Raw genomic sequence first — 12,524 nt, forward strand, 5'->3', positions numbered from 1 at the left:
TAATTATATCGTCAGATTGTGCTGTTAAATAATAGGAATGTTAAGTGTGCCAGATATTTTGTAATTTCAAATATTTCTTTAAAAAAATGTAATTTTAACTGTACATATAGAGCTAGTACATATCACTTTTAACAACGAAAGTAAAGTAATTTCTTTTTATGGATTATAGCCTGAAATATACCACAGCATGTACAAAATCATGTGAAATTCTTTTAGAAAAACAGCTGAGATAGTATTAACCTGTTTAAAAAGTTTTAATTATTTTTGGCATTGACTACTACTGTTGAGGGAAACTAATGTGAGAGAGAGTGCCTTAACAATACCCCCACACAAAATTTGGAAACAATGTGTTTACAATATTTTGTGACAGACTATAAGGTTTGCCAAACAGTGTACAAAATGATGCCAAAAGATAAAACATAGATGTATAGAAGTATCTGAGACATAACATATTACAGAAAACATAAGAAAGATATCTACTATACAAGTCACAATCTATACATATATCAGGACTTGGCATTCAGATTTTCAGATCTATGGAACATTCTGTCCCAGGACAAATAATACAAGGTCAAAACTACAACATTACAATACTAAACTATAGAAATAGGTGCAGTGACAATGTAACTTACTAGAATTACAAATCGCAAGTTTACATCCATAAAATCACACCTTCAAAATCTTACCGGAAGAATATACTCAACCATGAGTAGAAATATAACACAAAATCAATCAGCCACATAAACCAGAGTATTTAAGGATATGTTGACTTACGAAAGGACAAAATAATGAAAAAATATTAGGGCCTATGCTTACAATGTGGGGACTGATCCATGAATCCAGATAACACTGGGCACGAACCAGCATAAAATATTTCGACACAACAATATGAATAAAGTTCATAATCATACCAATAGGTTAAATCATATGTAAAGAGTAATTATAAGAAGCATCTAGCCTCAGTCAATAGTTGCACACTCTCCTTGAGTACACATACACAGTCGTGATGACCAGGGGTACCCAAAACAGAGTTAAGCATGAGTTTGCCCACAACTCAAGTTCCAGTCAGATCATCTGTGAATTTGCTGTGACCAATATGTAAGTGATATATTATGACTGGTGCTTTGAGAGAAACCTGGAGTGAAATTTGCCACTCATAAGTAGTCTCTCTGATTGTTGGTAAGGTCGGTATTTTGCCATACAGTGTCCCATGTCTTCAAGATATGGTGTCTGAGATGTGACCAAACGTCAGTACATGGAGCTAATAGTTGTAACATTTCCATTGCAGTTGGGTCCATGGCAAGTCCAGATACATGTTCATGGCCTGGAATGCTCACATAACTCGAGTACACAGAAAAGTTAAGGACATTTCTGCTCTATGGTGGTCATATAGCAGGTCCTGAACGTTAGAGATTAGCATTTTTCATGTTTAACATTGGTCTGTTGCTTGCATTCCACTTAAGGAATCATTACATACAAATAAGTTCAGGTTTGGGAGGTTTACAATATCAGAGAGCTCAAAATACAGCTGTCAGTTTGCCGTAAATGTACTGCACTTTTTCGCTGGAGAGTGTTGCTCAAAACCTGCACAAACATAGGCATAAATGATTTGTTCATTGACATCAGAGTCATCTGCTCAAACGATTTTTTGATGTGTATAATCATGATATCTGTAGTCCCTTTGGTGTTACAGTGCTTCCCATCCATGTTACTGGCCTAGGGACATATCACAGAGGAGTCCGAGATGTGGTTCTTTGCACATAAGCAAGTGGTGGATGCTGTAGTTTGCTACATAGATCCTCAAGCCATATCTCAGCTGACCTATCAGTACAAAGGAGGTTCACAGGCAGAGAAATGCTTCCATTTTGGAACAGAATGAGCTAACAATGGTGTTCCAGTTGCTGGCTGATAGTGACTATGTATTTGATCAGGAACAGCTGGCTTTGTATTGTCAAGAGAGGGACGCCCACGTCTACAAGGCGGCTATAATAAAGCTAGTGCTACCGAACCAGAAGCAACACACCTATAGTCCTAAGTAACATAAAATTAATGTTTTATAAAATCTACATAAAACCAAGAGTGGTGTACAGACTTAACTCTGTAAAAATGCTTCATATGAGATTTCATTGCTAAAACATAGTACCTGTGGTTCTGGTCTCAACCTCATGTCCTTGATATAGAATCCTGAAGTTTCCATCCTGCCATATGAAATGGTGGAGAGGTGCAATATACACAGAACACTTCTACAAATAATGCCAACAAGACCATGAATCACACAGTGGTTGTGATATTGTTGACTGTAATTGAAAAGAGTGTAGCACCCAGCACAGGTCCCTGTGGGACTCTGTTCTCCTGGATACATTGGGTGCTGTGTCCTGCCAACTCATATCCAAAACAGTCTGAGTAATAAAAACTTCCATATTAAAATGAGCAGGCAACTCCAAAAACCCAACTTATCCAATGTAGACAAATTGTGATAGCACCATGTTGTATCGTACACTTTTCATAAATCAAAGAACACAGCAATCTGATGTCAGAATGTGCAATGGCATTTTTGGCTGCAGACTCCAGCCTCAGAAAGCAGTCAGTGGTAGACCCAGATTCACAGTAGCCATATAGGAATTAAGAAAGTAGTCTACACATACATCTAGACTCCACACATTGGCTTGGGGTACTCTTGGTACTGCTACCTGATCCTACTTCCTCGTTCCATTCCTGAATGGCACATGTGAAAACGATGGTTGGTTAATCTCCATTTGAGCTCCAATTGCTTAGATTTCCTCTTTGTGATCATTACACGAGACGTGTGTGGGAGGAAGTAACATGTCACCCGACTCTTCCCGGAACACACACACTCAGAATTTAAGTAGTAAGCCTCTCCATGATCTGCAATTCCTCACTTCTAGACTCTGCCACTGGAGTTTGTTGAGTATCTCTGTAACTATCTTGTGGCAGCTAAATGATCCTGTGACAAAACGGGCCACTCCTCATTGGATCTTATCTATCTCATCTATTAATCCAACCTGGTAAGGGTCCCAGACTGACGAGCAATACTCAAGAATTGATATGAATCTCAGCTTGGCATCTGTCTTTTTATCTGTTTCATGTGGTCATTCCACTTTAAGTAGCTTTTGATTGTTACTCTCAGGTATTTTACAGTAGTTACTGTTTGCAGTCAATTGTCACTAATATTTATTGTACAGTAGTGGACTTCTTGTAATATGTACACACAATGTTTGACACTGATGTGCATTCAGGGTCAGCTGCCAGTTTCTGCACCATTCATTAATCATCTGCAGTCTTGCTGCAATTCACTAAAGTCTTCTGTTGCTGCTGCTTTCTTATAAACAACACATCATACGCAAACAGCCTGAAGGAGCTTTCAATATTATCCATTGGATCACATATAGTCCTGTCTCACTTCCTTGGGGCATTCCTGACACAGTCTTTACATTGTCAATTTTGCTCCATGAAGAGAGATGTGTCGAGTTCTATGAGGCATGTACATAAAGTGAGTTTCCCATTTGTTCCACAGCTAAGTAAACCATTTCGACCATTCATTAACTTTAAGTATGAAAAGAAATTTTCAAGGTTTTCTGATAGATCTGTCTCCAGGATCTGAATGTGCAACTTAATTGTAGGCTTCACACATGCTCTTTGAGTTGCTGTTAAATTTTATCTATCAGTCTCCATGCAATGTTTTTTGTACTAAGGACGTGCCAGTCTGTTTTTGCAGAATTTTCCAAATTTGTAATGTCTTTTAGCTTTGATCATGATTGTTTCGTGTTTGACAGATTTGGACAAAAAGTTCTCAATTCCTCCCGTAAGTAAACATATATCCCTTGCCCTTTTTGCATCATTCACATAACAGTTTACAACAGTTGTTCAGGCACATGCAAGATACTGTTGTCCATGAATTACCAGAAAACCTCAGTTGGCTGCTATCTGAGTCCACTAGAAGATTGATAATGTATCATTATAGTTGCAGATCATGTCCCAAATAATTGTATATAGTCATACCATCTTTGTGTTTCCATAAATCTCCTGGATGGTGGTGATGTATGTTCAGTTGCTACCGGAATTAACTGTCAACTGCAGCAATATTGGAATCTCCACTGCAAATTCTGTGTTTTACTCCACTGATTCATAACTTGTACAATAAGCATCACTATGAAAGTGTCACTGTGTAACAGTTTCAGTTTTAGTTTCAATTATATAAATCATTTCACATTACTGTCATTCATTAGTTTCTTATCTACTTAAACAAGAATAATATCGAAAAGCATTGCTATTTTTACATATCTGCAAACTAGAACAACTTTACATTACGATAGTCAATCCAGAAATTGATAATTTCTATCTCATCCAGCTTCCCTTAAAAATAAATATCACATTTATTTTATTCTTCCAGGCACCTACCTACAAATCCCGTAAAGTGCACAGCTTTTCCAGAAACATCTTTGGCAAATTGGACACCCCTTGTCATGCCAGGACTAACTGGTCGTGGCTGTGCTACAGGCTGAATATGTGATACCAGAGCAGGTGTCCCACGCTGTGTTATCAAGTTTGCTGCCTTACTTGCTCCCCACACTAATCCATTTGATACATACTTGGCACCTAAAAATGTGGTAACAAAAAATTTGAAAAATGCATTCTGCTCTAAATAAAAACTGTTCTACACTGAGGATAAGGTACATTGTGAGCAGGTGCAAATATTTTAATTCTTCCTATAAAAATTTCATCAAAGTATACACAAAAAATTAGATACTTGTGTTGATGTGATATTTATATAAAATAGCTATGATCATGATAAGTTATAAAACATCATGTCAACAGTTTGTAAATGAAAGTTAAGAAAATCATTCTGCATTGTAGTTCTACTCTTCTTGATATATCTCAACATGCAAAATTTTTCGTCCATCACATATGCATAAAAAATAGTTCCAATTTGTATATAAAATAAGATTTTATATCCACATGGATTATAATGTTATCTACATTTATTTACTTACATATTTATTTATACTCTCAAATTATATGGAGCATCCAAGCTGAAGCTACACAATTGTAAAACATCTCATTACATATTTACCAAAGAAATTAAATATGAAAGCAAGAGATCAACCATCAAATTATCAACAGAAGATTTGCACCATTATATCTACATCTTCATCTAATTTATACTCTGCAAACCACTGTGCAGTGCATGGCAGCAGGTACATCCCACTGTACCAGTTGTTACGCCTTTTTGCTATTCCATTGCTTAAACGCCCTTCTGCATGCTACAGTTAGTCTATTCTTGACTTTGTGATCACTATGGGAGTGATACACAGGGAGTTGTACAATGTTCCTAAGTTCATCATTTAAAGTTGATTCTAGAAACTTTCTAAGTAAACTGCACTTGAAACACCTGTATACCTACAAACGTGTAGGCTTAGATTCAAGAGGAACAAAGAATCAAAGAATTACTCACAATAGAGGTTGTCTGTTCAGAAGTGTACACCTTTGCACATCGGAATATGTTGTTGGGTAACATTCAATAACCTTTAACTCCACATTGTTCACTGTAACAGGTTTGGAACCTTCTTGGCATGTTGTCTACTATTTGGTTGAGATACTGCTGCTCAAGCCTGTCCCACTCTTTGGTGGTAACCCTTATTAGGTCATCCTACGTGTGAAAGACTTCCTGCAGATTTCATTGGTCGCAAGCATGCTCAGTCAGAATAATGTCAGCTGTACCACAGGTTGATTGCTGCCTCCTGTAGGACGATGTCACAAAATCGGTGTTATTTGCTTCCTTTATTAAATTTACAGTGGATATGGATCTGTACACAACAAAGACTATAGACAGGAGCAGGAATGGTGGAAAAGACTGAAATAGAGTGCCACAAGGAAAGTTTTCTGGATAGATTTGAAAATCTGACTTTCAACCTCATTTTTCAGTTCTTTTGGAAGCTCATGGAAACTGTCATCAGCAGAGTATAATCCGTCCATCATAAGAATAAACCTATGTAAACAAACACAAATGCAATGATTGGTCAGAAGCCATTGCACGCCGCACTGGTTTCGTTACACTCTTGGAAGTAGGTCCTACTTATGTATTAGATATCTTATTACCAAGTTATGTTCAATGAAACTTTAAGATATTCAAATGAATTAATAGCCATCACACTTTTTCTTAATCATGCTTTAGCTATGTAGTTTTTATTTAAAAAATCATGTACAGTCACAGCCTCTGCAGCATTGTGCCCTGATTGTCGCACTGCTAATGTGCAGTAAGAAAATGGCTGAGGTTGCGCTCTGTTCCATAGTGAAACACACACATGGAACACAGTTAAAAAGTGCCAAGAAATAGGGTGTTATTAAAGTTTTTCATAAATTTATGGAGATAATCAGCTTTGAAGCTTTCTCAAGTGTTGTATATAACACAGTTGGTAACTGAATGAGCACTGAACGTGTAGTGCAATCAGTAGTGGAATGGAATGTAATCAAAAAATGGTTATTCATGCGGTGATTCAAATCTTCCCGATACCGTTTTTTTCATTCAATTTGAAATACCTACCACTCATGATTATAAAACTCATCATCATGTTTTATGAATAATGCATGTCTTCTTGTTTCTAATTACATATTGGACACGAATTTCCTGTTTCCATTTCAAATACAAATTCTTAATTACAGATTTTTAATGAAAGACTGTTCATAAAAGCACTCCGTCTTCAGGCCGCAAGCAGCCCATCAAGACCATCCAACCGCCGTATCATCCTCAGGTGAGGATGCGGATAGGAGGGGCGTGTGGTCAGCACACCGCACTCCCGGTCGTTATGATGGTTGGCTTTGACCGGAGTCGCTACTATTCGGTCGAGTAGCTCCTCAATTGGCATCACGAGGCTGAGTGCACCCCGAAAAATGGCAACAGCGCATGGCGGCTGGATGGTCACCCATCCAAGTGCCGGCCATGCCCGACAGCGCTTCACTTCGGTGATCTCACGGGAACCGGTGTATCCACTGTGGCAAGGCTGTTGCCTGTTCATAAAATTTGTTAAAATTAAGAAAACATAACAACTTAATTTTTTAAGGCGAAAATGAAAAATCAAATCCTCTTTATTTGGACTATGTCCATTGTTTTATACCACAGAGGTAGATAAACATCATAGAAACATGAAACACAATCATTTTCACAGCATCAAGCACAACATACAAATGCTGCATTTTTACATTTTCTACTGTACTATTACAATATGAATGCAACAGAACTGAACTGGAGCCAAGCTGCGGGATTTGGCCCGAGAAGTAACAAGACTGTTAAGTTGCCAGACGTACTGGAACTAACGCATGCATCTTTTTCACACGTCACTGACAAACGCTGGTAGGATATAGAGCGGCTCGTCATAAAAGAAGAAGAGAAAATGCTGCACCTGGTTGGCTTCGTGGATTCTGTTGTTGATAGGCTCATTATCATTTCACACGTCACTGCCAAAAGCTGGTGGGATGTAGAATGGATCGTCATAAAAGAAGAAGAGAAAATACTGTGCCTGGTTGGCTTTGTAGATTCTGTTGTTGACAGGCTCATTATCAGCATGGCAGGTGACACTTCCAGAACTGTAATGTATTTCTCGGATTCGAATTAGGAAGGAGCTAAGAGAGTACCAGATGACTAACTGTAATTAATACCTTCAGTAGCTTCAATATTTAACTATATGGTGAAATCCTTCAATACTCTCTTACGTTACACATGGCTTATATAGGAGAAATTAACCTGTGGTTAAGTCAGGAATTTTCATCATTCTTGTTTTTAATTACAATTGTGCATTAGCTAAAACCAATAATGTGTTGTGGTTTTCGTCTAGTCGTCTAAGGAACATACTGTGGGAGATTTGTAGTGTGTTATTTCATTCTGCTTAAAAATTAAATGACATTCGAAACTGTATTGCTCCTCTGGTCATCTCTTTTTACTTGTGAACTGCGGCTGGCCACGTCACTGCAGGCTGTACCAGCTGACCAACCGGTGTTGTCCAAGGACTGACTAAGAATGTGAAAAGCATAGCACAGATTACTCAATTTCTTTAGTAGCTTTTCTCTGTGAATATTCCACTGTAAGTTATTATCTTACCACACACCAAGAAATTTGATCTCATTGACTAGCTCTGTTGTTTCACTGTCAATTAGTATGGGTTCCATTTACATACAGTGATTTTTAGAGGCACTGAAAAGCATATGGGCAGTTTTGCTTTTTTTTTAAATTGTAGTCTGTTTTTGTGTACCCAGAAAATTAGTCCATTGATACAATCTATTGTTACATCCTTAACAATCTGTAGAGATGGATTATGAAAAAGGAGATTTGTGTCATCTGGAAACAACACAGGTAAAGCATTCGGCAGATTTTGAGGCAGGTCATTGAAAAATAGCAAGAAAAATTAAGGCCCTAGAGCTGAACCTTGATGGGCACCACAACTGATCATAGTTTCATTGGACAGAACTCTGATGCCATCTTTCTTTGAGAATTCAACCACCTGCCTCCTGTTACTGAGGTATGTCTGAAACCACATATTGCAATTGCCTCTGATGCCAAGAATTTGTAGTTTTTCAAGCAGCAGAGAGTGACTGACTAAGTCAAAGGCTTTAACCAGAACTATGAAAAGACCAGAGACAGAATGTTTAACGCACTTAGAACTGGATCAGTAAAAGAAAATAAAGCTTCACTTATGGACCTGTTCTTGAGAACCTCAATGTGAGCAGTAACTGGGCTGCAGACTGATTGGTGGACTCAGACTTAGTGTATATCTGTTGGACTCCCTTGCTGGCCCGCAATAGTGATGCCCATCCACTTCAGATGCAAGTTGTGTAACCAAAGCCATCACACCCTGGAGCTGAGAGCAAAATGTCACCAATTCAGCTTGCATCTGCACACAGCAATCACAGTCATACTAAAGACTATGGAAAACTACACCACACAGACAAACAAGGGTTATCAGCACACACTACAGAACTCTACAGTAGTCACAGAGGGAAATGCAAGAACTGTGCCCAATAAATTAGATTAATATGCAGAGATTCAAAAACTGAACTACCAAAGTACTCAGGTGAGACTAAATAATTCGCTCCTTATTAGGAATAAACTACCACCATAAATTAGGGAAAACAGAAATGCATTTAGGAATAAAGAAAAAAATCTTAATAATGCATTCTTTTTATTCTGTTCATGAATATCTACAATTGAATTTGTCCTAAAAGTTCTTATACTCTTAGTGGCTCTGACCACTATGGGACTTAACTTCTGAGGTCATCAGTCTCTTGTACTCTTAGTCTAAAATGTGGCTGCACTATAGTATGTACAAGTTTATAGTATATAATTTATCTGAATTGTGCTGTTATGCTTTTGTGTTTTATTTTTAATTTCTAGTATTGTTCATGTGCGGCTGACTAAGTTTCTTAACTGTGATCTAGTCTGATGATCTGTGCTGTGCTAAGTTAGCTGTGTATGATTACACATAAGCAAATTTGTGCAGCAATGTTGCATCATTTATGGCTAAAAATTTGTATCACATATGGTAAAGTGAAGCTTTGTTCTAAAAATTTTAAGTTTGTCCAACATCCAGGTGTATCTTGTACAAGTGAGATCTGATGGTCTAAATAAATAACCGAGTATATTATTATTATTTCTTTCTTTTCTCAGATGTTATGACTGGTCAAAAATGGAAAGTCACGCGGACCTTGATCAAGCGTGACTTCCTTTTAACTGTACAGTATATGTTATATTGCATTTAGGAACTTTCGGGTAATTGAACATGTATCAATAGTTACGGATTTCTGTAGTTGTATATATAAGTTTGGATGTAGCTGTATTGCATTGATGTACTGGTGGATATTGTGTGGTATGACTCCTGTAGTTGATAGTATAATTGGTATAATGTCAACTTCATCCTGATGCCACATGTCCTTGACTTCCTCAGCCAGTTGCATGTATTTTTCAATTTTTTCTCCTGTTTTCTTTTGTATATTCGTTGTATTGGGTATGGATATTTCGATTAGTTGTGTTAATTTCTTCTTTTTATTGGTGAGTATGATGTCAGGTTTGTTATGTGGTGTTGTTTTATCTGTTATAATGGTTCTGTTCCAGTATAATTTGTATTCATCATTCTCCAGTACATTTTGTGGTGCATACTTGTATGTGGGAACGTGTTGTTTTATAAGTTTATGTTGTAAGGCAAGCTGTTGATGTATTATTTTTGCTACATTGTCATGTCTTCTGGGGTATTCTGTATTTGCTAGTATTGTACATCCGCTTGTGATGTGATCTACTGTTTCTATTTGTTGTATGCAAAGTCTGCATTTATCTGTTGTGGTATTGGGATCTTTAATAATATGCTTGCTGTAATATCTGGTGCTTATTGTTGGATTCTGTATTGCAATCATGAATCCTTCCGTCTCACTGTATATATTGCCTTTCCTTAGCCATGTGTTGGACGCGTCTTGATTGATGTGTGGCTGTGTTAGATGATACGGGTGCCTGCCATGTAGTGTTTTCTTTTTCCAATTTACTTTCCTCGTATCTGTTGATGTTATGTGATCTAAAGGGTTGTAGAAGTGGTTATGAAATTGCAGTGGTGTAGCCGATGTATTTATATGAGTGATTGCTTTGTGTATTTTGCTAGTTTCTGCTCATTCTAGAAAGAATTTTCTTAAATTGTCTACCTGTCCATAATGTATGTTTTTTTATGTCGATAAATCCCCTTCCTCCTTCCTTTCCTCTTAATGTGAATCTTTCAGTTGCTGAATGTATATGATGTATTCTATATTTGTGGCATTGTGATCATGTAAGTGTATTGAGTGCTTCTAGGTCTGTGTCACTCCATTTCAATACTCCAAATGAGTAGGTCAATATTGGTATAGCATAAGTATTTATAGCTTTTGTCTTGTTTCTTGCTGTCAATTCTGTTTTCAGTATTTTTGTTAGTCTTTACCTATATTTTTATTTTAATTCTTCTTTAATATTTGTATTATCTATTCCTATTTTTTGTCTGTATCCTAGATATTTATAGGCATCTGTTTTTTCCATCACTTCTATGCAGTCGCTGTGGTTATCCAATATGTAATCTTCTTGTTTAGTGTGTTTTCCCTTGACTATGCTATTTTTCTTACATTTGTCTGTTCCAAAAGCCATATTTATATCACTGCTGAATACTTCTGTTATCTTTAGTAATTGGTTGAGTTGTTGATTGGTTGCTGCCACTAGTTTTAGATCATCCATGTATAGCAAATGTGTGATTTTGTGTGGGTATGTTCCAGTAATATTATATCCATAATTTGTATTATTTAGCATGCTGGATAGTGGGTTCAGAGCAAGACAGAACCAGAAAGGACTTAATGAGTCCCCTTGGTATATTCCACGCTTAATCTGTATTGGCTGTGATGTGATATTATCTGAATTTGTTTGGATATTAAGTGTGGTTTTCCAGTTTTTCATTACTATGTTTAGGAACTGTATCAATTTAGGATCTACTTTGTATATTTCCAATATCTGTAGTAACCATGAGTGGGGTACACTATCAAAAGCTTTTTGGTAATCAATGTATGCGTAGTGTAGCGACCTTTGTTTAGTTTTAGCTTGATATGTCACCTCTGTATCTATTATCAGTTATTCTTTACATCCTCGTGCTCCTTTGCAGCAGCCTCTTTGTTCTTCATTTATAATTTTGTTCTGTGTTGTATGTGTCATTAATTTCTGTGTAATGACTGAAGTTAATATTTTGTAGATTGTTGGTAGGCATGTTATGGGGTGATATTTAGCTGGGTTTGCTGTGTCTGCTTGATCTTTAGGTTTCAGATAAGTTATTCCATGTGTAAGTGTATCAGGGAATGTGTATGGGTCTGCAATGTAACTGTTAAATAATTTAGTCAGATGTGAATGTGTTGAGGTGAACTTCTTTAGCCAGAAATTTGCTATTTTATCATTTCCAGGGGCTTTCCAATTGTGTGCAGAATTAATTACTCGGGTGACTTCATGTTGCAAAATTATCACTTCAGGCATTTGTGGCATAATCTTGTATGAGTCTGTTTCTGCTTGTATCCACCGTGCATGCCTGTTATGTTGTACCGGGTTTGACCATATGTTACTCCAGAAGTGTTCTATGACTGTTATGTTTGGTGGATTGTCTATTTAAATGTGTGTGTTATCTATTGTTTGGTAAAATCTCTTTTGGTTTGTGTTGAATGTTTGGTTTTGTTTCCTTCTATTTTCACTTTTTTTGTATCTTCTAAGTCGTTTGGCCAATGCTTGTAATTTCTGCTTCTTTTCATCTAATTGCTCTATTGCTTCTTGTTGTGAGATTTTACCTAACCTTTTTCGTTTTTTTGTCTGATATTTCATTTCTTATAAATTTTGTTAGCTGTCCGATGCCTTTTCTCAGTTTTTCTATTCTGATCTGTAGCCTGTGTTGCCATGCTGGTTTTGTGGGTTTCTTCTGTGTGTTGGTTGGTTCTGATCTCTGCCTAGTGTGTATATTTAGTGTAGTGAGTGCTCC

The 12,524-nt window shown here is 36.9% G+C and overlaps 1 protein-coding gene and 1 pseudogene across 1 annotated transcript in view; both read right to left on the minus strand.

Annotated features, from left to right (window-relative positions):
* LOC126174941 (protein spartin) overlaps nucleotides 1–12,524 on the minus strand; it is a 130,699-nt gene that overhangs the window by 66,862 nt on the left and 51,313 nt on the right. Inside the window, exon 6 of the mRNA XM_049921398.1 lies at nucleotides 4,420–4,617. Coding sequence (XP_049777355.1) covers nucleotides 4,420–4,617 — 198 coding nt within the window. The remainder of the gene's footprint in view (nucleotides 1–4,419; nucleotides 4,618–12,524) is intronic.
* On the minus strand, nucleotides 6,911–7,027 carry LOC126177829 (5S ribosomal RNA; annotated as a pseudogene).

This window comes from Schistocerca cancellata, chromosome 3, assembly GCF_023864275.1.
Source record: "Schistocerca cancellata isolate TAMUIC-IGC-003103 chromosome 3, iqSchCanc2.1, whole genome shotgun sequence".
Lineage (NCBI taxonomy): Eukaryota > Metazoa > Arthropoda > Insecta > Orthoptera > Acrididae > Schistocerca > Schistocerca cancellata.